Genomic DNA, 26,991 nt, shown 5'->3' on the forward strand with positions numbered 1-26,991 from the left:
GCATAAAGGAGGGTTGCGTCCTAAGCACCACCCTCGAGGCATGGAAAGTCAAGTACGGTGCTTTGCAGGCTAGGGCCTGGATCTCTCCCACTCATCGTGCGGAGGTAATGGCCACCAGGAATGCAGTCTTCCACGACACAAACTTCATCGGTGCGGAGTGCATCGGCTCGAATGGGGGCCCCATGAGCCTGATCAGCACAATGTTTCTTGTAGCGCAAATATTTCTGAGTTCAGTATTTGTTTTAGCGCCTCTGACTTTCAAGAAATAGGTATGGCCTCTGGTATTCTAGGAAAGAAAGCGCAAGTCAAGACACTGGGGTCACTGCCAATCAACTTCCTCTAGATTTTCCCCCCAGTGATTTTCAGTTACTTCTTCGGTTTCAATGTTTTAGTTACTTACCTTTACCTGTATTTCTCCAGCATTGGTATCTTTCATAGATTCACATGCTTGAATATTCCCCGTCATCAGACTGGGAATCCTCAGTGATCTAAATAATAATAAAACAATTTAATATATATACATTATTTCCATAGAAATACAAAGTAGATTGCCCCTTATGGCCTATGAGCCATTCACTTGTGTAGTCCCTCCACCTCACTTTGATCTTTATGGCCCTAACCAATGAGGTGGCAGGGTTTAAGCTCCGCCCCGGCAGACATCTTCAGATTTTGAGCCGTAGAAGACTACAGAAAGGATGGCTGCGGGAAAAGGGAGCAGTCTCTCAGTGGAGGCGGGCGGGCGCATGTGAATCAATGAAAGATACCAATGCTGGACAAGGGAATAGTTTACCTGTAACTCCATTTCTCCAGCATTGGTATCTTTCATGGATTCACATGCTTAGAATATTTCCCGTCGTCAGACTGGGATCCTCGGTTCACACATATAGCCTTTTCCTATATAGGAAAACTTCCGACACTTTTGTGTCCTATCTACGTCCTTTTAGGACCCTCCTACGTATGCTCCGTAGGCCGTCCCAGTATAAGAGGCCCGCCCCCGCGGCTCCCCTTCAGATTTCGGCCCCTCCAAAGTAGGAAGGGGTAAACTTATCCAGCAAATACGTTGCATTCCGGGGAGGCTGGCGGGCGCATGTGAATCCATGAAAGATACCAATGCTGGAGAAATGGAGTTACAGTTAAGAAACTATTCCCTTCTCCAGCATTGGATCTTTCATGGATTCACATGCTTAGAATAGATTTTATAGCAGTAACACCTGAAACGGCGGTGAGAATGTAATGTAATATACCCTCACCATAATACACAATGCATATGTACAGCAGGAATAAGTTTACTCATATAACCTTACCCACATAAAGTATACTGTCATCAAAAGGTAGAAAACAGACTCCACAGCGTGGAGCTTACCTTACTGAAACAGATGGCGCAGGACAGCTCTTCCCATCTGCACTTCGTCTGCATGCTGCCTGGCAAGGCAGTAGTGGCGGGTAAACGTGTGGGGCACTGACCATGCCGCAGCCTGGCATATGTCCGTTAGCGGAATTCCTGCCCATAATGCTGCTGAGGAGGACGTTGATCTGGTAGAATGGGCTCTAGGATGCCCTTGCAGCGGCCTTCTGGCCTTGGAGTGGCAAAACACAATCGTCGATGAGACCCATCGAGCCAACCCTTGTTTAGAGATTGCTTTTCCCCTCGTCGACGGACCATATGCGATGAACAGTTGTCGAGTAGACCCGAGTTCCTGTGTACGATGTAGGTAAAATTTCAGAGCCCTCTTAACGTCCAAGGTATGAAGAGCTTTTTCTGCTGCCGATGATGGGGTCGCGAAGAAAGTAGGGAGAACAATGGACGAGTGTTTGTGATACACTGTCGGAACTTTTGGGACGAACGTAGGATTAGTTGCCAGGACCACCTTGTCCTTAAAGAATCTTAAGTATGGCGGGTCTACGACCAGCGCTTGCAGTTCCGAGATTCTCCTAGCTGATGTGATAGCAATTAAGAATGCCAACTTCCACAATATGAATTTCATGTCCGACGTGGCCATAGGCTCAAAAGGCGGTTTCATTAACCCTGCCAACACTGTGTTGAGACTCCAAGTTGGAGGGAAACGTTTTACCGGGGGAAAAGTTCGAAATAAACCCCTCATGAAGTGTTTCACCAGTCTGTCGCTGAATAGAGGAGACGACTGTCTCTTCCTCGTGAACCTCGATATGGCCGCCAGGTGCACCTTTATCGATGTGAAGGATAAATCCCTCTCTGCCAAGAGAAGCAGGTAAGGTAGAACTTGTTCCGGGGTCACCGTCAACGGTTGTAGGCCTTGCTGTCCTCGACACCATTCACAGAACCTCCGCCACTTATAGGTGTAAGATATGTTGGTAGAAGGGGCTCGAGCCGCCTGCAGAATTTTTTGACAATCCTCCGAAACGTCTAACTCACCGAACTCCGAAAAGTCAGGAGCCAGGCTGCAAGGTTGAGACTGTCTGGGTCGTGATGCCACACCGTGCCTTTGTCCCGGGATAGTAGGTTCGGGACTCTCGGAAACGCTATTGGATGTTCCAGCGACAGGTGAAGCAGGTCGGAGAACCACGGTTGCCGCGGCCAGTACGGTGCCACTAGAATTACCCGGCAACTGTATCTGCGTATCCACTGTACTGTCCTCCGTATGAGTGGGAACGGAGGAAAAGCATAAAGGAACATGTCCGTCCATGGGAAGGAGAATGCCTCCCCCATGGAACCCTCCTGAGGCCATCTGTTTGCGAATTGCTCGCATTTCTTGTTGTCCTTGGTTGCAAAAGCGTCCAGAGGGGGGTGACCCCATTTCTCCAACACTCATCAGCTGAGCGGTGTCCATTTCCCATTCGTGTATCTGGGCCATGCTTCTGCTGAGGGAATCTGCTTGTGAATTCCTCACTCCCGGGAGATGGTGAGCCACGATGGAAATCTCGTGCTTTAATGCCCAATGCCATGTTTTCTGGGCCTCTATGTAAAGAGTTCTTGATCGCGTCCCTCCTTGTTTTCTCAAATAAAACATGGCTGTCGTATTGTCGGTCAGTACTCGTACTCGCGATCCCTTGATGTGTGGTAGGAATGCCTTCAAGGCCCATCGTACTGCTCTGAGCTCTAACACGTTTATGTGTAGGAGTGACTCCGTTGGAGACCAGCGACCTTGCGTTTGAAGAGTACCCATGTGAGCTCCCCATCCGGTTAGGGACGCATCTGTGACTATGGTTCGCTGAAACTCCGGTTCGTGTAGGGGTACACCGTTGTTCAGATTGTGGAAACTCTGCCACCACTGAAGGGTCCGAAGCAGCTTGTCGTCGTCGATGGTCATCTTGTCTGACCACGATCCTTGGGCCTGCTTCCATCGGTCGGCGAGGAATTCCTGGACTGGCCTCATGAATAGGCGACAGTTTTCCACCAGATGGATGCAGGATGCCATGGCCCCTAGGACCAAAACGTATTTCCTCACTGAGAGCCTGGTGGTTTGTCGTAGTCGGCTCGCCAGCTGATTGAGTTTTGAGGTTCTGTCGAGAGAAGGCTTCACTAGCCCTAACTGGGTCTCGAACTGTGCCCCCAGGAACACCAACGTTCTTGATGGCCGCAGAGAGGATTTTTCGAAGTTTGTGGCAAATCCCAGTTGTTGTAGAAGCTGCATGTTGGCTTGCAAACTTGTGTTGGTCGACGCTGAGGAGGATCCCCTTACCAGCCAGTCGTCGAGGTATGGGTATACGTGGTGGCCTTGCTTCCTTAGCCAGGCCGCTACTGGGGCCAGGCATTTTGTGAACGTTCTGGGGGAGGTCTTGAGCCCAAAGGGGAGAACCGTGACTTGGTAGTGAGTCCGCCCTATTACAAATCTCAGGAAATTCCTGCGTTTCCGACACATTGGAATATGGAAGTACGCGTCCTGTAAATCCAGGGACGCTAGAAAATCCCCTTCTTGAACGGCGCGGATCACTTCCTTCAGCGTGAGCATTTTGAATTTTAGGCTCTTTAAAGACTTGTTGAGATCGCGGAAGTCTAAAATGGGACGCCATTTGCCGTTCGGCTTTTTTACGACGAAGTATCTTGAGTAGACTCCTTGACCTCTCTGTGATGTTGGAACTAATTCTATCCCGCCCTTTGCTAACATGAGTTACCTCTTGTTGCAGTATCCTCAGATGGGAATGAGCGGTGAACGCAGGTGGAATGTGCGGAGGGCTGTGCTTGAATTGTAGAGAGTGCCCGTTCCTTATAGTGTCCAGCACCCATTGATCCGTCGTTATTCGTTCCCATTTTTCGACATATGCTGACACTCTTCCCCCCAGAACAGTGTGTTGGCTGTCACTGCTGATCTTTATTTTGCTTGTCTCTCGACGACGACGGATAGGATGGTCTCTTCCTGGACGTCTGGAAGTTCCGGCGTCGGTTTGCCGTTTGGGAAGCACGCCTGTATCCCTGGGAGGGGTAAGCCGACCTGCCAAAGGATCTGTCTCCAGACGCAGAGAATCTGGAATTACCTGAAGCCCCTCTAAAGGGACGAAAAGACTTGTAGCTTCGGCCACTCTGGAGGGCACCCAATGAACGTGCCGTGTCCGAGTCCTCTTTCATTCCCTTTAGGGCCTCGTCTACCTTCTCTCCGAATAAATGGTCACCCTCAAAAGGCATATCTAATACTTTGTATTGTACCTCTGGTCTGAAGTAGGTACACTTAAGCCATGACTGTCGCCGTAATACGACCCCATTATTGACTTGCTTGAAGCCTGACTCAGCGAGGTCCACCGCAATGTTTATTGCGTGATTGGAGGCTTCCTCACCCTCTCGGACAAGTAACATCGCTGCCTTCCTATGCTCTTCCGGGAGATGATCCAGCAACGGCGCTAGCCTGTGCCACATCTCTCTGTCGTATCTGGCTACAATAGCCAGAGAGTTTGCGGCCTTTACCGTGGTTGCTCCCACAGATAGCACTTTTTTGCCAAAGGCATCCTGGCGTCTTGCTTCGTTTTCAGGCGGAGTCGTGCACTTGTGCTGGACCTTCGCCTTCCTCGCCACTGCCGCCGACACCACCGATTCTGGCGTTGGTTGGGAGGATAAACACTTGGGGATAGACTCTGGAGCCTTAAACTTTTTCTCGAGGCGTCCTTTCACTGCCGGCTCCGAAAAGGGGTGACGCATTGTCTGCAATCCCTCCTTCCACAAGTGGTCTAGTATTGGTATTGAGAACACAGACCTCCTTCTCTTACCCATGTGGTCGAACAAAAAACAGTCCTTTTTCTGTTCTTCCTGGGACAAACCAAATTCTTTACACGCCTTCTCCATCATAGAATGGAATGATGCAATGTCGTCCGGAGGGGACTGGTGAGCTGGGCTTCTTGGGGTTTCTAACTCCACCTCCGACTCCCAGGTTGGATCCCTGGAGGGGAATGATGAGATATCCGACATGGCTCCCCTGTCAGACTCCGAATCTGGCAGCTCACCTTCCTCTTGTGGTGCCAGTGCTGAGATTGGCGTGCGTAAGTGCGTCGGTGGACGGGACGGGCCCGGCTCGTCGACGGGTGACTGTGGCAGGTTTGCCTGAGGTAGTCTCTGGTCCAACCACTGTACCAAAGACTGAAGCGTGGACAGAATTTCCAACGACAAAACAGATTGAGGATTGAGAAGAGGGGCAGATACCGGTATACCGGATCCCCTCGTCGACGACTTGTCAACCACTCGTAGCCCTAGGTCTGCCGGGCCAGCTATTCTCCCGCTCTCGTCCTCCCCCGAGGACAGCGACACAGCCTGTTCTTGCAGTAAAGTATCCGGGGGGGATCGGATCAAAAACTTCAGGCCTCCAGGCTTCCTGTAGAACCCCCGTTGACGAGGCCTCCATCGCAGTCGTTGTCGATGGGACGGTGGATACCACATGCGTCAGTGGCAGGGTGGAGGCCGATGACTGGACCGCCGTCGACGACGGTGACTTAGCAGGTGGTTTAGGCGGTCCTGCCTTTTCCACACTTGGCCTGTCTTTACTCGACTCTCGACTCGAAGTCGATCTATGGTGATCGCCCGAGGAGGATTTCGGCCTTTCCTTGTCACACTTTTTTGATGAAGATGACGATTTTTTCGACGAGGACTCTCTAGCTGAATGGCTCCGAGATGACTCTTTTTCCGTCGTTCGAGATTTCTTCGCCGGTGGTTTCCGACGAGGCAGCGCGGTGTGATGTTTTCGCCGATTGTGTGGAGCCTACCTCCGAAGGGGGGTATGCCCCCGCTCCATCATTCAGCCATGCCACCAGCCGACGATTTCGGTCTTTGAGGGTCTTTTGAGAAAACCCTTTGCATATGTCGCAGTTATCAACCGAATGATGAGGGTGGAGGCAGTATATACAATCTATATGTCCGTCCCCCTGGTAAACTTTTTTCAAGCCGCACGTCGCGCATGGACGGAACAGCGCTTTTCCTGACATGGAGGAAAAATGTCCTCGAACTCCAGGTACAGAACCTTGTACAAAATAGTAAGACGACGCGAGGAGATCCCACTACTTTGGAGACGGTTGAAATCTGAAGGGGAGCCGCGGGGGCGGGCCTCTTATACTGGGACGGCCTACGGAGCATGCGTAGGCGGGTCCTAAAAGGACGTAGATAGGACACAAAAGTGTCGGAAGTTTTCCTATAGGAAAAGGCTATATATGTGTACCGAGGGTCCCAGTCTGACGACGGGGAATATTCTAAGCATGTGAATCCATGAAAGATCCAATGCTGGAGAAATACAGTTACAGGTAAGTAACTAAAACTTCTCCAGCATTGGATCTTTCATAGATTCCAATGCTTGAATAGAATACCAAGCAGTTAGGCCATGCCCATATCATAAGTACATTCTGCAAATCCTTCTACTCGCCTTGCTATACAACAAGTAACAGGTTACATTACCAGGGAAGGCGGGAAGAGAAGGCTGTTCCTACCTTAAGAGATGGCTAAGAAGCGCTTGTCCCACTACCGACTCTTTGCTGGCATCTTCTGCCAGGCAGGAATGTTTGGCGAACGTATGCAGAGTGCTCCAGGTTGCGGCTCTGCAGATGTCTTTCAAAGGTACTCCAGCGTAGAAAGCAACCAAAGCGGCCCTCCCTCTGGTGGGGTGAGCTGAAGGAGGTCTAGCCAGTGGATCGTCTTTTGACTGATGGCAGTGGCTGATACATTGGGAAACCCAACGTACCAAACTTTGCTTTGAAATGTGCTGTCCTTTAGTCCGGCCAGTCAAGGCGATGAAGAGTCTAGTTGTTACTCACCACTCCGAAGTAGGCCCAAGACGTAGTTGAGTGACCTTGAAGATGATGGTTGTACAATTATCAATATTCAGCCTTTTATCCCAGCTCCCCCGAGTACAAGACTCAGGCTTCCACAAAGAGGGGCCCTTTTCTACAATGTACCTCTCTGCTGTTTCGATTGGGACAGACAGAGGTGTCAATTGAATAAAAGAGCGGGGAGAACACACACCGCCAATACCAATGCTGCAAAAGAATACAAAGATATTATACAGTGTTGAGAATAAACCAAGCAATCAGAACAGCAGTATAATACAGAAAATACCTAGGTAAGTATTGGAGTGGAGCTTCCCCGGGGTGAATCTACAAAAATATGAATAACCACAGTGAGTGGAAAGAATTCTAAAGAGACTTCCTAAAGTATTGAACCAATGACAACCAACCTGAAATATGGATATTTTGAGGATGGATAATAGTCCAGGAAACAGGAGACAACGATAGGAGAAAACAACAAACAGGAATGTTAGCATAGGGAAATAAACCCGAGCGGCACAAGGGTCGCACTAGTGCCTGGTTGGTGCAGAATCAGCAAAGCATTTATATGCACTTGAAGGCAAGTTCACAAGAGAGGGTAGATCACTCAATGTCCCAAAATCCAGCAAAAGGAAAATATCCAATCAAGGCAGTAGAGAAATGAATTCAATAGCAGAGATGGAGTTGCCAACTACAAATAGGTGCCTGAGCACACACACATCCAGATAAGGCGTGGAAGAGTTCCGGGTGGTTGATAGCAAGTCACCTGCGAGGAGGGCAAAGTCGATCCACTCTGGTAACAGCTAGCTGGGATGAGGTACCGCTAGAGGCAGCAGGAAGCAGGAAGAATAATCCAATAACGTTCCGAGTCAAAAGCCAGACGAGCATGACAGGAATAAAGGAGTAGGCAAGCCAAAACAGGAGAAGTCCGGGTCAGAAACGTAGCGGTCAATAGAAAGCCAATCCAGAAGCCAGGCAAGGGTCAGAACCAGGAAAGCAGATTAGGAATTAGTGCGGAGGAAACACAAAGGAGTAAACGGACGTAACCGCTGTAGCTTGTTACGCTAATTAGCAGCAACGAGCCCCTTGAAAGACGGTGGTTTTAAAGCCGTATGGGGGCGTGTCCTGCCGTACGTCTTCCACGTACAGGACGTGTCAGCTGACACGGACTCAGTCGTAGTTTGTGCAGGCGCCATGGCAACCTGTATCTGCTCCACAGAGGAGCTTGTAAAGGAGTCGTATTCTGCAAGGAAGCCCGCAGGGAAGCCCGAAGTGTAACACTAGTCGAGAAGCAGAATTCTTTAGTTCTCTGGATGTAGAACTTTAGGACCTTTGCAAGATCGAGTGAGTGTAAGGACCTCTCTGCATCAGAAGAGTGATTCATGAAAAATGTAGGAAGTACGAAGTGATCAGTGAGCGTCATTTCTGATAGTACCATAGGTAAAAATTTCGGGTGTGTCCTTCATATGAAGCAGTCTCTTAGAAACAAGATGAACAGAGGCTCTGAAGACAGGGCTTGCAGCTCGCTAATCCTCAAGGCTGATGTGATGGCTACTAAGAAAGCTGCTTTCCAGGATAAACATTTTAAGTCACACCTGTGAATTAGTTCGTATGGTGGCTCCATGAGCGCTGCTAGAACCGTGTTCAGGCTCCATGTAGGAACTGGTGTAGGAGTTGGCGGGAAAGTACACATCAATCCTTTAAAGAATATTTTGATAGCCGGTTGGTGAGTAAGGATTGTTGATCTGGGTTAGTCGTGTATTCCGATATATCAGACAAATGCACCTTGATGGATGAAAGGTAAATCTCTGCTTTCGCTAGGTGCAACAGCTACAGTAATATTTGCTTGATGGATACAGAGCGGGTTCACTGAAGATGTTTCGCACCACTTGGTAAAACGGTTCAATTTCTGAATGTAGGTTGTTCGTGTAGACGGGCCCCTATAGGCCTTAATTACATCCCAGCATTCTGCAGGAAGATTTAGATGGATGAATTTTCGCTGCTCAGGAACCATGCATGCAGTGACAGGCTCGCTGGGTTCTGGTGGAGCTCCTTCCGACCTTGTTGCGTTAAGAGGCTCTGAGGAACTTTGAGGCGAATCAGAGGGCATCGAGACAGGTGATGCAGGGTTGGATACCAAACCTGGCGAGCCCAATACGGTGCTATCAGGATCATCGAGCAGGCCTGTTCCTTCAGTCTGCGTAGCACTCCCGCTATGAGTGGGATAGGAGGGAAGGCATAAAGGAATTTGCCCGTCCAGGCCACAGAGAAGGCGTCCCCCATCGAAAGGTGTTCCGGATACCTGGAGGCGAACCTGTGGCTTTTTTGTTGGCCTGGGTTGCAAAAAGGTCAATATGTGGACATCCCCACATGTGGAAAATCCACAGGGTTTCTGCTTCGTCCAGCTCCCATTCGTGGGATGCTGAAAAATCTCTGCTTAACTTGTCTGCCAGAACATTGTCCACTCCCGGTAGGTGTTCCGCCTTGATGAGGACCTTGTGGTGCAAAGCCCAGGTCCATAGCTTTTGAGCCTCTTGTGATAGCAATTCCGACCTCGTTCCCCCTTGTTTGTTCAAGTAGTGCATCGAGGTCGTGCTGTCTGTATGAACGGTCACCGCCTGCCCTGCCAGTACCGGCAGGAAGTCTTTCACCGCCCATCGAATTCCCCTGAGCTCCAACACATTTATGTGCAGCTGAGATTCTTGGGTGGACCAAGTGACCTTTGTTTGTAGATCTGCTAAGTGTGCTCCCCAGCCCAACAGCGAGCCATCCGTCCAGAGGAGAAGGGTTGATGTTGGAGCCTGGAAAAGCATTCTCCGTAGCAGGTTCTGAGGTAAGCTCCACCATCGCAGGGCTTTGTGAAACGCTGCTGGTAGTTGTATGGTATCTTCCCATGAGTCGATTGCCCGCTTCCATTGGTGGTCCAGGGTCTCTTGGATTGGCCTCATGTGCAGCCTGCAATTTGGTATGAGGAATATGCACGAGGACATCATGCCCAGAAGAGATTTGATGGCGCGAACTGTGGTCGCCCTCGTTGCTTTGAAACCATGAAGACCGATGAGTTAGTGCAGATATTCTGTCCGCCGACCGTCTTACTCTGGGTATGCTGGTGTTGATTTCCGGCCCCAGAAACAGCACTGTCGTGTTGGGAACAGGGCAGGATGTCTCTTTGTTTATCGGAAAACCCTAACTACTTCAAGAGTTTTGTTGTTCTCTCCACTGCGGTGCACGCCAGTCTGAGTGAGCTGGCCCTTATGAGCCAATCGTCTAAATATGGGAAGACTTCTGTCCCTGACCTTCTGAGGTATGCTGCCAACGGTGCCAGGCACTTGGTAAACACTCTTGGTGCTGATTTTAGGTCGAACGGGAGGACACGGAACTGAAAATGTGACTCCCCTACGGCGAACCTTAGGAATTGCCTGTGGGCAGGATGAATGGGAATGTGGAAATATGCGTCCTCAAAATTGAGGGTGGACAGGAAGTCGTGTTGGTTGAGCCACAGAAGAACATTCTGAAGAGACGTCATCTTGAATTTGATGCATTTGATAAACTTGTTGAGAGCTCTCAAATCCAGAATCGGTCTCCACTGACCGTTCCTTTTCTTCACCAGAAAGAACCTGGAGTAGAAGCCTCTTCCCCTTTGTCGGTATGGTACCGGCTCTATAGTTGCTTTTAGGAGTAGCTTGTGAACCTCCAGCATGACCTGCTTCTGATGATGCACTTTGCGTGGAACGGGGGCAAGGAACAGAGGTTGGTCCAGGAATTCGATGGTGTGACCTTCGCGGACCACCTGTAGCACCCACTTGTCTGATGTTATGTTTAGCCAATGCTGATAAAAACGGCTAACTCTCCCACCCACCGGGGTGCGTGGTGAGAGAGGAGGAAGAAGATAGTCTGTTTTGCTTGCTCTGGGTCTTGGCGTGGTTGGAGCCAAGCTTGCCCCTATGGGTGTACCTGTTTGATGACTGATTGTTCCTGTCTTGAAAGGTGTTACTCTGCTTTGATTGTAGGAGGGACGGCTGAAACCCCTATATTTTGAGGATGCACCACGAAAGGACTGAAAGGATCTACGATCTTTGTCCTTAAGGGAACTAATGGCACGTGCCGTATCGGTATCAGCTTTAATACCCTTGAGATGGTCGTCAATCTTTTTACCAAAGAGGTCTTGCCCATCGAAGGGCATATCTAAGATCTGAGCCTCAGTTTGCAGCTTTCATCCAGGCTTGTCTTCTCACGACTGTACCATGGGCCATTTATCTAAAACCCGACTCTGCTATGTCAACAGCCGTGTCGATCATATGGTCGGAGGTGGCCCGCCATCCGATATGATTGCTTTGGCCTCTTCTTGCAGGTCCGCAGGCAAAGGTTTGGTCAGTTTGGATATACGGAGCCACAGCTCACGGTCCAGCCCTGATGGTGAGAGAGGCCGGAGATGATAACTTCCGGCCCATGGCCTCCAATTTACATCCTTCATTGTCCGATGGAGCTGAAAGAGGTGAGGATGGATTAGCCAACCTTTTCCTGGCTGCGATCGTTATGACGGAATCCGGTTTGGTATTCCCCCTTAGGCATAATGGTGCTGTGTCTGGTGCCTTATACTTCTTCTCCGGCCTTGTAACGAGGGCCAATGTGTACAATGGTGTAGCCAAAATATTTGCTCCAGTGTCCCATACACTGTCCAAAAGAGGAATCGGGGCGATTGTTCTTCTACGTTTGTCTCTATGTTCATAGAGCACTGATTTTTTCTCTTCTGATGCCACTTGTAAATTAAAGAGGTCCACTGCTTTACCAATTATGGCATGAAAAGACACTAGATCATCTGGTGGGTGGTGATGATCTCCTGGGGAATCCTTCTTACTAGGCTTCTCTACAAGGTTATTGTCCCATGCCCTCTGCAAGTCTGGCTCCTGAGTAATCTCCCCTTCTTCAGGGTCTGAAAAATCCCTGAAAGGATGTTCTTGCCAGTCGGAAACGGATGTGGTGGATGGGACTATCGTGGGGTCCCTTGTGGGTGGTCTCAAGGATACTTTGTGGGTGGTCTTGGCGTAGGAGATGATCTAGAAAGGGAGACACTTGTCGATGAAGCACTGAGCGTCCTGCTCCTGGACTTGCAGGGATGTTCCGGCGAGCGTGCCCTCTTCTGAGGTCTGCTCCTGGTAGGAGAGCTTCTTGGAGAATTAGGAGGCAGTGAAAACTGCCTTTGAGGAGATCTTTCCATTGGTGTAGAGGAACGATGCCTCTGTCTCTGACGCCTATTAAATTTGTCAATGATCCTCTGCATCGAAGGCATGAGTTCTGGATCATATGGGTCTGTAGGTTCCCCTGGAGTGGGATGCCAGGGAGGACTGTTCTCCTTGGGAGTGATGGTCGGTTGCTCAGGAATGAGTTCGAAATCCAAGAAATCCTCCTGTAGGATGTCACGAAGTTCTGCCATTTCTCTTAAAGGAGATAGTTGAGCTCCTATTAGTAGAATGAGGTCTTCCGGTGTATGTATCCTCTGTCCATTGGTCCGAACGACTCGCTTTCCTTGGAGGGCATGTCGGGGATATCCGTGGACCTGTCACACTCACCTGTGCCTCTGCAGGAGTGATGAACGAGCCTCCCTTGACCACGAGTCTTCACTTCCCGTTTCACCCGGAGGAATACCTGTCAAATACACACACTCAGACCTGAATTCACCCGATTCCCCTGGGCCCTTCCCTTCTCTTTTCTGTGTGCTGTGATGTCCCCCTATGGCCTTACCTTGATCTTTAGTAGGGTGTGCACTCCATCCTGCATTCGCAGGGGCGCGATTCACTCATGTGATTGGTGCCAATGTCTGTAGGCTGAGTTCAGATGCCAAACGCTGTTTTATGCCTTCACAGCGAGGCCGAGAGTTCAAGGCGCCAGTTTCTTCACTGGCTAGATAGTCCTTCCCACAAGTCAACGCTACGCGGAGAATGTTGAGTGTCCACAATTGTCCGTATTTCTTTGATTTTTGTGGGTGAGTAGCGCTGCGTGTAGAAGCTAGCTGCTGGTAGGTTTGCGCAGCGCCTTCAATTCGAGCACACCTGGTAGACCTACGTTCTGGGGTTTCGACCATATATAGTAAAGAAGGGTGTTGCTTGGGTTGATGAATGTGTTGAGTTGTTGTAGGCATACTCTGCGATCCATAGAATTTCCGTCCAGCTTTGGCTTGTTTGGTGTAATAGACAGCACAAATACTGTTCCATGGTCTGGTTCTTGCGCTCGGTTTGGCCGTCCGTTTGAGGGTGGTGACTAGAAGACAGACGGACTTCTACTCTGGCCAGGGCACAACATTTTTTCCAAAAACAAGATACAAATTGGCTGCCTCTGTCAGATACGATTATGGTAGGGAATCCATGTAACTTGATGATTCAGTCTATAAAAACCTGCGCCAGGGTCTGCGCTGAGGGAATACCTTTTAGAGCTATGAAATGGTCCCTTTTGGAGAAGAGGTCCACTACTACGAAGATGGTATTATAACCTAAGTTAGGAGGTAGATCAGTGATGAAGTCCATTGATACTGTGTGCCAGGGCGCTGGCGGAATGGTTATTGGCTGAAGGAGGCCGGCTGGTTTTTGCCTGGATGTTTTGTATTGTGCACACACCTTACAGGTGCCTATGTAGGTGGCAATATCTTCTCGCCAGGTTGGCCACCAATAAGATTTGCTTACTTTCTTCATGGTTTTGGCTATACCCGGTTGGGCTTCTAACAGTGTCGTGGTAGTCTGATATGATTGCTTGTTGCAGATCCTTAATTGGAACATAGAGGCCTTTTTGGTAGTATGGTAGTCTGTCTTGAAAGGTGAACTGATCTCCCTTCGTGTCCCAAGCCAGTAGGTCTTCTTCAGACATATTTTCTTTTATTGTTTCCTGCAGAGTATTTAAAGGAGATGGGCTGATACAGAGGCCAAGAACTGTATGGCTGGGTATGATCTCCACCGGGTTAGGGGCATTGTAGACTTCCTCCCCTGTGCCAATGCTGGATAACGCATCTGCTTTCCCGTTCTTAACTCTGGGGCGGTAGGTGATTACAAAGTCGTATTGCATCAAGCATAGGGCCAAATGGAGCTGCCTAGATGACTGAGCTTTTGCTGAGCGTAAGTATTGCAAGATCTGATGATCTGTTATTATTGTGATGGTGTGTTGTGCTCCTAGTAAGTAATGTCGCCATTCACACAGTGCGCTTTTGATTGCTGGGAGTTCTTTCTCAGAAATTGCATAGTTTAATTCTGCTGGGGAAAATTTCCTTGACCAAAAGGCAATGGGATCAAGGCATCCGGTTTCAAGATTTTGTTGAGACAACACGGCCCCCATGGCAATGCTTGAAGCGTTTCCACGATGTACGGTAAATCGGGCTGTGGGTGTTGCAGAATTGGGGCTGAGGTGAATTTTTCCTTGAGAGCTCGGAAAGCTTCTTCCGCGGCTGGTGTCCATTCGAACTTTCGGTGTTTGCGCAGCAAGGACGTTATTGGATGTACAATATGTGAGAATCCTGGTATGAAGCGTCGATAAAAGTTTGCAAACCCTAGGAACCTCTGTACTCCCTTTACAGACGTGGGTGAGGACCAAGTGAGGATTGCCTACACTTTTCTATTGTCCATCTTGATCCCCTGCGGTGTCAGTACATATCACAAAAACTCCACCTCAGTGACGTAGAAGGAGCATTTTTCTAGCTTTGCGTACAGTTGGTTTTAACGCAGTTTGCGGAGTACAGCTCGCACGTGGGTTACGTGCTCTTGGGGAGTGCTGGAGTACATCAGAATGTCATCGATGTAGACGACTGCGCAGACATGGAGGAGTTCCCGTAACACATCATTCATAAAATACTGGAACACAGCTGGGGCATTGCAAAGCCCAAAGGGCATGACCTGGTATTCGTACAAGCCATAGCGGGTAGGGAACGCAGTCTTCCACTCGTCCCCTTTCTTCATGCGTACCAGGTGATATGCGCCGCGTAAGTCTAGCTTGGTGAAAATCTTCACTTGTCTCACCTGGTCTATGAGTACTGGTATCAGAGGTAACGGGTACTTATTTTTTTATGGTGACTTGATTTAGGGCCCGGTAATCAATACACGTTCTTAAATCCCTCTCTTTCTTCAGTACGAAGAAGAGTAGGGAGGCGGCTGATGACTTAGATGGTCTAATGAAGCCATTGGCCAGATATTGATCCAAGTAGGTGCATAGAGGAGTGTTTTCTTCCTCGGTTAATGCATAAATGCGGCTGCACGGTACTTGTGCCCCTGGTTGCAGGTCTATCTGGCAGTCGTAAACTCGATGTGGTGGTAGTGTATTGGCTTGCTCCTTCGCGAACACATCCTGGAACTCCTGGTATTCCTCTAGTAAAGTGCCCACCAAGCCTAAACCTCCTATCTTTTCCTGTGAAGCTAACAATGGGCTTCCTTTGATCCCTTTGATGTCGTAACAAGAGGCGCATTCCGTGGAAAAGAGTAAGGTTTGAGCTCGCCAATCTATCTTTGGGTTGTGCGTCTCTAGCCACGGTATCCCAAGAATAAGCTGGAATTGGGGTGCAGGGATAAGGTCGAATCTAATGCTTTCTCTGTGGCCATCTTGGCAGATTAAGGTGATGGTGGAAGTACACTGTGTTACTGGTCCTGAAAGGAGTTGTGTGCCATCCACAGCTGTCACGCTTTCTGCGGTGTTCTTACGGTGGAATGCTAATCCCAAGGTCTTTGCATTGTTTGTGTCTAGGTAGTTCCCAATAGCCCCACTGAAAGCCTTGAGGGCATGCATTTGGGTAGGCTGTGAAGGGTCTACGAAAACCACAGGAATACTGAAATGTGAGATCCGAGTGCTCCGTTCCTGGCTCGACAGACCGACCTCTACATCTGCCGGTGGTTGGAGTTTTCCGCTACCGCACCTGTGTCTTCCCCTGTGTTATCTAGTACCCCCATTGTCTTCCGTGGGGGTTTAATCTTGCAGTTCCGGAGGAAGTGACCAGATTGGCTGCAATATAAGCAAAGTTTTTCCTGACGCCTCCTTTCTCTCTCCGCCTTGGTGAGTGGTCCCCTGAGAACACCCAATTGCATGGGCTCCGAGTGTGTTTCTGAGGCATGTCAATGGGACGTTTCCTTTGGTCGGACATACACTGGTGTATGCTCTGATCTGGTTCGGTCAGCCTTGCGATCCTCTAACCGGTGGTCTAGTTGTATAGTTAGGTCGATGTATTCACTGCAATCTTCAGGAGGATTAACTACTTGCGCCAAGACATCTTTTAATTCTTCTCTGAGTCCTCGATAAAATAACGTTATTCATTTCTCCTCTGGCCATCCTGATTCGGCTATTAAGCGATTGAATGTGGCAACATATGAGAAGATCCTGACCACCCTGTCACAGAGAGAGTAGCTCATCATTCAGGGCCTGACCTAGAGTCCAATGGGCAAATAGTTTTTCCAGTTCACGCTGAAAACCTGGATAATTTCTCAGTAAAGGGTCGTCCTTAAACATTAACGGGACAGACCAGTCCGACGCGTGCCCTCCTAAATAGGAGAGATCAAAAGCTACTTTAGCTTGGTCGTTCAGAAAGGTGTCTGGTTTGCGTATGAAATGTAGCCGGCATTGATTCATGAACGCTCCAAATTTCTTGGGATCCCCAGAGAAGCGTTCCGGGGGTGCTAAAGGGATGTTGCCTGGAAGCAATGCCTGAACGGGTGTGGCTACAGGAGCCACGGTAGGCTGCTCCTGTGGAACTCTACCTGGTAGGGGTGCTAGACCAGCTTGGGTCTGTAGGAGCTGTCTAGCCAAATTGTCAGTTCTGTCCCTGTTGACAATTTGGGAAAGCTGGTCTAACTCGGAGGTTTCCATCGCTCGGGCAGAGGTATTGATGATGGCTTTGTGTTCGGTCACACTCACCTGTGTCTCTGCAGGAGCGATGGACGAGCCTCCCTTGACCCCGAGTCATCACTTCCCCTGTTTCACCCGGAGGAATACCTGTCAAATACAAGGGGTACACTCAGACCTGAATTCACCCGATTCCCCTGGGCCCTTCCCTTCTCTTTACTGTGTGCTGTGATGTCCCCCCTCTGGGCTTACCTTGATCTTTAGTAGGGTGTGCACTCTATCCTGCATTCGCAGGGGCGCGATTCACTCATGTGATTGGTGTCAATGTCTGTAGGCTGAGTTCAGATGCCAAACCCTGTTTTATGACTTCACAGCGAGGCCGAGAGTTCAAGGCGCCAGTTTCTTCACTGGCTAGAAAGTTCTTCCCACAAGTGAACGCTGCGCGGAGAATGTTGAGTGACCAAAATTGTCCATATTGTCTTTGTTTGCTGGTATTTTTGTGGGTGAGTAGCGCAGCGTGTAAAAGCTAGCTGCTGGTAGGTTTGCGCAGCGGCTTCAATTCGAGCACGCCTGATAATGTCTCTCCCTTTCCCTTGCAGGAGAAATGATGTGGTATTAGCGCCTCGAGTCCGGGTTCAGCGCTACTGGAGACTTGGTGGTTAGGTACGTTTGCACGGAGGCTTTTGGTAAGTATGCACCGCGTAGTGAGAGAGAGCGCAGTGAAATAAGTGTCCACGCTATTGGAGCGAGCGCAATGAATAATGTCTCTTCTTTCTTTTACAGGGGTTTGTGCGCTCGTACAAATAACCTGGATTCCAGCATCGCGGGAAGATTCTGTGAGTATGCGCAAGGTTACTGATGTGCGCATGTTAACACTGTTCTTCTTTGTTCTTACAGGTACCAGTGTAGAAGTCCCCTCTTGACTGGAGATAGCTGCAGCGTGGAGTAAGAACCAGGTAAGCTGAAGCTGAATGACCCGGAGCGGGTAAGCAGAAGCAGGATGATCCGGAGCAGGTAAGCCGAAGCAGGATGATCCGGAACAGGTAAGCAGAAGCAGGATGATCCGGAGCAGGTAGCAGATGCTGGCTGATCCAGAGCACGGCAAGTGTTTTACCGATACAGCTCACAGTAAGCAACGCGAAGCACTGGAAGAATCTTGGGTGTGGCTTATATAGTCAGCCACACCCAAACACTAGAGAGCTCATGAGTTCTCATGCACTTCCTGTTTGGCAACAGGAAGTGGTAACCAGGAAGTTACTACAAACATTAGGAAGGAATGAAAGGAGGGATTTGTTATGGGTTCTTTGTGTGCCTATGCCAGGCCTGCCAAGCCTCCACCCAGCTTGCCCCAACTACCTGCCTGATACCCATGACAGGACGGTGCCTTGGACTTGTTTTTCTCCGTTGATGAGAGGTCAGTAGTCGTCGACGGTATCTTCGTGGACGATGGTTTGGACTTTGTCGACAAGGGTTTTGTGGACGAAGAAGGCTTTGTGGACGACGAGGGCTTTGTGGACGACGAGGGCATCGTGGACGGATGGTGCTCCTTGTGGTGAGATTCTTTCGTCGACGATTGCTTGGAAGTGGCCGATTTCGACGAAGGCTTAGTTGTGGACAACAAGGTTTGAAGAGTCGCTGTTGACGTCTAGGGTTTCGTCGACAGTTTACTCGTCGACAAACCTCTATCGCTGGTGCCGCTCATAGACAGCTGATTCGATGACGACTGACCCCCCCCCCCACACCCTGTAATTTTTTTAAATGTATCCTTACTGTTGGAGGAGGTTTTCTCGTTGGAGTGCTTTTTCTTTTGGTCTCCAGATCCAATGGATGGAGATAGAGATGACAATTCCATCTTTTTCTTCTTCGTATATGAGGGAGAGGAGCTTCTTTCCACAGAGGAGGCCTTTCTTTTTGAAATGTTCCTCTCTGAAGGCTTCAATGACAGTACAGTTAGAAAAAGTCTTACAAACATCACATTTGTGAATTTCATGCGGATAGAGACAGTAAATGCACTGCTCATGAGGGTCTTTCATGTAGACCTGCTTCTTCTTGCATCTAACACAGTTCGTGAAAAGGGAAGGCTTCTTGGTAGAGATTCCATTGATATGGTGTGAAGAGAGGATTCATTCGGCGAATTCTGAGTGAAAAAAAGTGTTTTCTGGGCCCAGAAACAATGTACAGGGAGAGTTTGATCAGGAGATCAAGGTAAAGCTGTTTTTGAGAAAAAATAATGAAGCTAACAGCAAAGAAAAATTGAAAAGCTCAGAGAGGTAAGGATTCCCTCTGGTCTGTTAGACTGCAGTGAAAAATCTGAAGATGGCTGCCATGGGCGGAGCTTAAACACTGCCACCTCATTGGTTAGGGTCATAAGGACCAAAGTGAGGTGGAGGGACTACACAAGTAAATGGCTCATAGGCCATAAAGGGCAATCTACATTGTATTTCTATGGAAATAATGTATATATATATTTTTATTGTTTTTTTTAAATCGCTGAGGATTCCCAGTCTGACGACTGGGAATATTCAAGCGTCTGAATCTATGAAAGATCCAATGCTAGTGAAGTATTCTTTATTAATAGCCCCTGCATCCCTTTGTGCAATTCTTTCTATATTTAACTCTGTTCATGGATTCCCTTTTCTAAATGTCCCTGTCCTGTCTTGCCCTTTCTTTCCCGATGTCAGGAGATCCTGGTATTTCTTAAACTCATGACCAAGCTCCGGAAACTGTGTGGCATAATTCATAATAATTTCATAAACAATAGAAGACGCAAACTGCAACCAAGCCCAATTAGCCTCAGTGGTAGTCGACAGAATTTCTACCAGTTCCATGTTACCAGAGCAAATTGCTCCGAGTTGTGACAGTTGGTGTATAAGCTCCAAAATGTCTGCACGATTCAAGAACGCGCAATTAGAGGTTGCATATAAGTCCACTACTTTAATCTTTATAATTTTGCATTTTTTACATCTACACATTCCAGAAGCTGGTCCGTGCTTTACAACTCTGAGGAAGAGTATGTGTAGGAATTCTTAGTGTGAGTACAGGTTCCAAATTGGTACCATCTTAATGAGCGCTTCTCTTGTTCTTTTAGGACCAGGGACAGTTGCAATGGAGCCTTCATGAAACAGCCCATTATCAGGTCGATTCTCTATCTGTTTGTCCAAGGGGCACTGCAATTACATATTTCAGTGTCTCTCCAAGCCACTCTTTGTGGTCGTGCAGAGAGGGTACATATTTTTTACGACAAGACACAGGCTGATCTTTAGTGTTAGTTTTCTAAGTAGGGAACCTCTCTCCAACCCTTTTAAGTTAATAAAATGTCTGATTTTGAAAACATTACAACTTTATGTCTGCCTCTCATTTCTGACCCCTCACAACCTTCTGGCCATTTGCTAACAGATACGCTTTGTAGAACATTGTTCACACGTGGTGCAATTTGTACACACATTTTTAATGCATTGATGCGCAAATGGTCTACTTTATTTTTCATCAATCAGACACAATTTGAGACATCACACTATGTCTGGAAATGCACTTAGCGGATAAAAAGAAAGTGGTGTTGATTGACTCCTTTGATTTGTTTTGAGACTCCAGTTTCCTTGAAGAAATTATCAGGGCAAAGTGTGGGAGTTTTAAAAATGTGCCTTTTTAGTAAAGCATTATTTAAACATCTAATTCTGCCAACAAATGAACATTAAATGTTCTCTATTCCACCATTTTCCTAAATGGCAAACTGTTAAAAGCAGCCAAGAGGAAACGTTTGTCAATATATCATAACCTGAAAGCAAACTACACTCATCAATAATACATATCTAACTACTACGTGTTAATCTGCTGCTCTCTAGTGTGTGCAGGCATCAATTGTAGTGCTTCAACACATGTCCCCATTCCATTCATGAGGACATCCCACGCGTCAGGCTGGAACGCGGATAGAGAAACATTGTACAGGTCCGGAATATTGCTGTCCAATATGCTTTCATCTGAAAAATGTATGCAAATACATAAGATCCTGTGTCAAAGAAAGAAGTTGTCACAGGTTAACAGGTTTTTTCCAAAGGTGCCAATGGCAGCCAATGCAATCCTCTAACATGATGTTCATGTCTTCCAACTGGGGAACCCCTGTAAAAGGACACAATCTGTGTATTATTCAATGTGCGCCACACAAACATAACTTGGCTACAAAAGATCTGAGAGCCGACAAAAATTGCCAGTCAGATAGCCAATATTTGCTTTTAACAGAGACAAAACAAATCACTTGGAAAAAAGATCAACTGTAAGGAAAAGGAACAATGGGACACAATTAGCTTTTTCTAAGATTAAAACCTACACTATCCAGATGGTGATGGTTTTGCTTTCTCCTTGCTTGACAGAGCCAAAGTGAGTCATTCTTGTAACCTCCAACCCTCCTTTGTTTCTCAAGAGGATATTCATGCACTGATCCCCAGAACTGTCCTCAGTGGATGCTGATAACCTGCATAGGTGAAGAAAAAAAAAGCTATTGTCCCATAATACAAGGTTTAAGCTTCTAAGGAACGATAGACATGACTGCACAAATACGTAAATCAAATAAAATGCATGTTCAAATGGCAATTCTTATAAAGCAAATGACTTAGCCCAGTGCAACAAAGGGCAGCAACCCCGCCTAACAAGGAACACAAAGTGAAGTTCTTGTTCCCAAGGCACTGTGTGTATTGCTGCCTGAGGGTGATTTTGATGAAATGATGGCCACATTCACATTCATCTGCTTGCAGAAAATCTCAAAGTTCATGATTTTTATTTGCAGGACCAGCCAAATCGCAATCCCTCAATAATCCCTGCCTTGCGACATCTGGCTGTTATCCATGCATGGATATAGACAGGAGAAAGCAACAAAACTCGGTAAGCAAGAGCATAGTGAACCACGGTCACATGGAGTACTGAAAAAGTCTGAAGGCCAGAGTGAGCCACCTGCTCTGTGTTGCAACCCATGGAGGTGGCATGAGCTCCAACCATCCCTCTAAAGTACAGACCCAAGTACAGACCAAACCACTTGCAGGGGAATGGTGAACAGATCAAACTCCTTTGCGTTGGGTCATAGCTCCTATCCAATGGAGCAAAAACCCAGAGAAAATTCCTAGCAGAACACATGTTTTACAGTTTTAGAAGTAGGTAGTTTAGATCAAGTTACGTAATGTAGTGACAACTGTACTCCTATCCCACACTCCTTCTTCCATAAATGTGGGTTATTGTCCCCCAAGGGGACAGGATTAGAGAACGCAGCTCACAGCCCCCACGTCCTAGCACCGTACCCTGGCCACAAGCTGCAGCCGCCGGTCTTCTTTCTTACGAAGAAGTACCGCGAGTACACTCCAGAGCCCCGGAGCTTCTTTGGGACGAGCTCGATGGCTCCCTTCTTCAGCATCGCCCTTACTTCCAGCAGCAGTTGAGGGCAGTGTTGCCAACTCCTCAGTCCGGAAAGTAGCTAGAGGCTGTCCTAAAAGTAGCTAAAAGTAGCTAAATGACATCATCGCCTAATTTGCATAATTGCCTTTGCAAGTTGCGCAATGGACGTAGGAGAGGGGATCAATGACGTGGGGGTAACAAAAAGTGAATAAAAAACACCCTATATATGTTTAGAAGGCAAAAATGACCCAAAAATACACACTGGCAGAGTTGCTTTCTTGGTTTTTATTTTTTAATTTTTTGTTTAGTTTTCTCATGTTTGGTTTTTAATTGTATGGCCCAGTTCGGAGCCCTGAACAAATCAATGTATAACATGAGCATACCATTTTTTTAATACAATTTGCATTTAGTTAACTAAAATGAAAGAAAAAGATAACAGAAAACACGGGCAATAGAAAAAAATTGGCAATAGAAAAAAGCTGTCAATGTGGGAAAATAGATGGGCCTTAATTCAAAGTTTATTGTTTTGTTTCCAGACCCTCCTCCACACACACACACAAAAGCCACAAGCTGTTCTCGCTCACAGAAAGAGTGGGACAATGTCATCATCTGCATCATGGCTCTCTATGGCAGGTTCAGCAACTGAGGGAGCTGACTTGAAAGAGTAAGCAGCTGATGTGCCAAATTGCTGCAAAACACTGTCAGGCAGCTGGTGCTCATAACAGGCTTCACCAGACAGCTTCAGACGATATCGGATGTACAGGATAGAGTTAAGGCTCTGCAAGGACATCCGATTGCGAAGTTTGGTTTTTACTACACCCATCTGGCTGAATACTCTCTCAACTTGAGCATTTGAGTGTGGCAATGACAACACCGACACAGCAGCCATGGCGACTTCTTGAAATGGATTGATATCTGCTGCATCCCTGAACTTCCAAATCTCACTCCAGAAGCCCAGTGTGCTTTTGGTCTCGTTCCATTTCCTGAGGTGGATGACAAGCCATTGCTGGACAATCTTGTCTATCTCTGCAGGGGAGTAGCCAAGGAGCTTGGCTATTTTTACTACCTCTCCAGGGCTCTTATTATGCTTCAGAGTTTCCTGCACATTGAAAACAGACATATACTGCAATGCATCAATGTTGTCCGGTAGCCGCACCCTCAACTCATTTGTGAGGGAGATGGTGAAGGATGTACACCGCTTTCGGACATTGCTTTCATCCTCTGGCGCAAGGCGGAGTTCAGCTGCCTTGGACTCAAAAAGGTGCCCAAAATACGGTTTTGGACAGATGTAACCATCTATTGGCCTTTTCAGTACATCAATTTTTGCCAGAGGATTGAGTACCCTGCTGCTCACAGACTTGATCAGGCTAACCAAGCTGTCAAGTAGCTTAAGAGGATCCACCTGCTCTCCCTCAAAAGCCTTGATGGCCACCTGTACCTCACCCAGCACAGACTTTAAAAAGGTCAGATATAATATGTGTTGTGGATCACTGTACATGGAGTAACATCTCAGCCATGTAGCAGTATTCTCTGGACCTGGTAACTGAGAAATGAAGCTTAAGCTCCTCCCACTGGTCCAAAATGCGTGAAACTGCAGGTTCTATGGAGAGCCAACGTGTGGAACACACCTTTGTTATCTGTAAGGCTTTCTTCCCACAGTTGATGGTCTCATATACGGCCTTGTAGGCCAACCTGCGCTTGGGAGACACTGAAAACCATTTGTAAGGCTACCGCACCAAAGTTTCCACGCTACAGGGGATGCCTTCATTGGAAGCATGAGTTACAGCAAGCTGCAGAGAGTGGCACACACAGCGAATAAGGATCAGATCCTTCAGGCCATACTCCTCCTTCAGCACTTTATGCACTCCATTGTTAACCCCCGTCATAACAGACGCATTGTCAGTCCCTATCCCCAGGAGTTTCTCTTTTTTGAGAGAACACTTCTCGAGGAAAGCCACAACAGCACAGGCTATAGAGCTGGCATCTCCTCCCTCCAACTCAACAAGCCCCAGAAATGTAGACACAATTGTCTGCTTTGTGACGCTGAAGTACCTTATCACAATCCCCAGGTACTTAGCAACACTTATATCTGTGGACTCATCGAGCAGGAGGCTGAAACGCAGGTCACCCACATCAGCAACCAGCTTTTTCAGAAAGTAGGGCGCTACAACACGATTAATCATTTCTGTGCACTTTGTCCTGTGCAGTCTGAAATGGGTAGCAGCACCAGAGTCTGGGAAAGCAGCTCTACATGCTTCGCCAATGTGATCAATTGCCAGCATAGGACAGTGTTCAGTGATTGCCATTGCCATGATGGCCTCTGCCTTTTTAGCAGAGTCAATTTGTTGAACCATAAATGGCAGCTTGATTTGGGTGGGACAGTAAGGCTTTGCCTTTATGGCATGCTTTAGTGTGGCCATGTGTTTTTTGACATCACTTATTTTGGCGTAAAAATCAGCCTTACAATACAGGCATGATGCCCGTGTATCATCGCCAATAAGTGGGTTCAACCAGCCTTTGAATGCAGGGTTTGTTTCCCACTCCTTTCTGTACTTCTGTGTGTACAGTTTTGTCTGAGACATGATGAGGTAGGCAAATGCAACGATTTATACTTGTGCAGTTAATATCTCGGACACAAAGAACAGGCAACAAATACAGTGAATGTAAAAGGGCAGGATCAGCCAGCGGAGGGATCAGTCACTAAGGGTCGCGACAGACCAGAGGGAACATCAAGAAACCACGGAACCCGACAGGAGCTACATGAAAAAGGAGGGGAAAAGGTTATGTTACAACTAGGCTGCAAAAGGTTATGTCACAACTAGGCTGCAAAATCACACAAGGGCCGGGGTAGGGGTGGAGTTTGAAGGAGCCAGAGCTTGCACTGGCAGTTGGACTCCGCTCCAATGAAATGTTGTGCCCATGAAGTGAAAATCAAAGGTAGCACCCATGAACCCACAGTTTAATTATAACTGCTGTCAGCACACACCTGTTCAAAGTGCAGACAGAACTGAGAGAATCTTTATACTCCGGATGGACATATTACATTGCCACACGCTTGCAGGGATTTACTGCATGCACATGGAAAGTTTGGGCATCCCCATTGTTGTCCTGCATGTGGCGCAATCTGGGTGTCAGGAGATGTGTCCCAGAGTGCACAGAAAAGAGCCACCAGCCTGATGCTGATGAGGAAAAGGCAGCACATATGGCACAACCGCAATGCAATGAGAGAGATGGGCAGAGAGCGAGACACTGTGTGTGGGGTATGCTTATGTAACATACTTAGCAGGATTGTTTTCCATTTGGTAGCTCTTGTTGTTTGGGAGGGGCTTTCAGACCTGTGCCTATAACAGCGGGGCTGTGCACCACTCACAGACATGCTAAGTTGCTGTTACATGCACAACTCCCTGACATGGTCGCAGAGTTGAGCCCATACATGTATCAAAGTGCGCACACCATCCACACCATACAGTCCCCATCCACAAACATACATTAAAAGAAAAGCCCCCTACACAACGTGCACACAGTCCCCATCCACACATTAAAAGAAAAGCCCCCTACACAACGTGCACACAGCATACAGTCCCCGTCCACACACATACATTAAAAGAAAAGCCCCCTACACAACGTGCACAGGAATACATTAAAAACAACCCGTATGGCAGCACTTACCTTGACGTCGGAGAATTGCAGCTGTTCAGCAGTGGCAACTGCGAGTCGGAAGGGAGAAGGATTCCAGCCAGGCCAGGCAACAGGATTCACACTGGAGTCCACCGAGGCGAGGACGAGGTAACTGGCAGCAGAGGCGCTCAAAGCGAAGGCAGGCAGGGCCGGCTGCAACAGGAACGATGAAGATCACGGTGACGGCACGTCTCAGGATAGGAAATTAAATGGGAAACTGTCCGCATACGCATTTCCTTTAATTTTGTAGGCGACAAATCGCCAGGCAACAGGATTCACACTGGAGTCCACCGAGGCGAGGACGAGTTAACTGGCAGCAGAGGCGCTCAAAGCGAAGGCAGGCAGGGCCGGCTGCAACAGGAACGATGAAGATCACGGTGACGGCACGTCTCAGGATAGGAAATTAAATGGGAAACTGTCCGCAATCCGCATACGCATTTCCTTTAATTTTGTAGGCGACAAATCTCGCCGCATTCTCGCAGGGCGCGGCGACATGACGTCACGTGTTGTGTGGCGGGGGCCTGGCCTGGCTGGCTGCCAGGACGGGGGCACTGATTGGGGGTACTCCTATTGTTTTGGAGACGTACACCCTTTTCTATTGGTTTGGAAACGTGCAAGTCTCCAAACCAATAGAAAAAAAGTGTATGTCTTCAAACCAATGGGACTCGGGAGAAAGTAGCTAGATTAGTCGCTAGTCGCTAATGGGACTCGGGAAAGTAGCTAGATTAGTCGCTAGTCGCTTTCTATGGAAAAAGTCGCTAGGGACCCGCACTTTGTCGCTAAATATAGCGACAAAGTCGCTAAGTTGGCAACACTGGTTGAGGGACGTGGTTTTCCTTCCTGGCCACGGGTGGAATGCGGGGGCACTTCTTTAGAAACTCGAGAGTGTGCCCGCGGGCCAGGGTATCCAGCATCCATCGG

At 48.1% G+C, this 26,991-nt stretch overlaps 1 protein-coding gene across 1 annotated transcript in view; it reads right to left on the bottom strand.

Moving 5' to 3' along the window:
• MOV10L1 (Mov10 like RNA helicase 1) overlaps window positions 1–26,991 on the bottom strand; it is a 1,432,366-nt gene that overhangs the window by 1,107,966 nt on the left and 297,409 nt on the right. The window contains exon 6 of the mRNA XM_069627860.1: window positions 21,338–21,481. Within this exon, the coding sequence (XP_069483961.1) occupies window positions 21,338–21,481 (144 nt within the window). The remainder of the gene's footprint in view (window positions 1–21,337; window positions 21,482–26,991) is intronic.

Source organism: Ambystoma mexicanum, chromosome 12 (genome assembly GCF_040938575.1).
Source record: "Ambystoma mexicanum isolate Mex_15411 chromosome 12, UKY_AmexF1_1, whole genome shotgun sequence".
NCBI lineage: Eukaryota > Metazoa > Chordata > Amphibia > Caudata > Ambystomatidae > Ambystoma > Ambystoma mexicanum.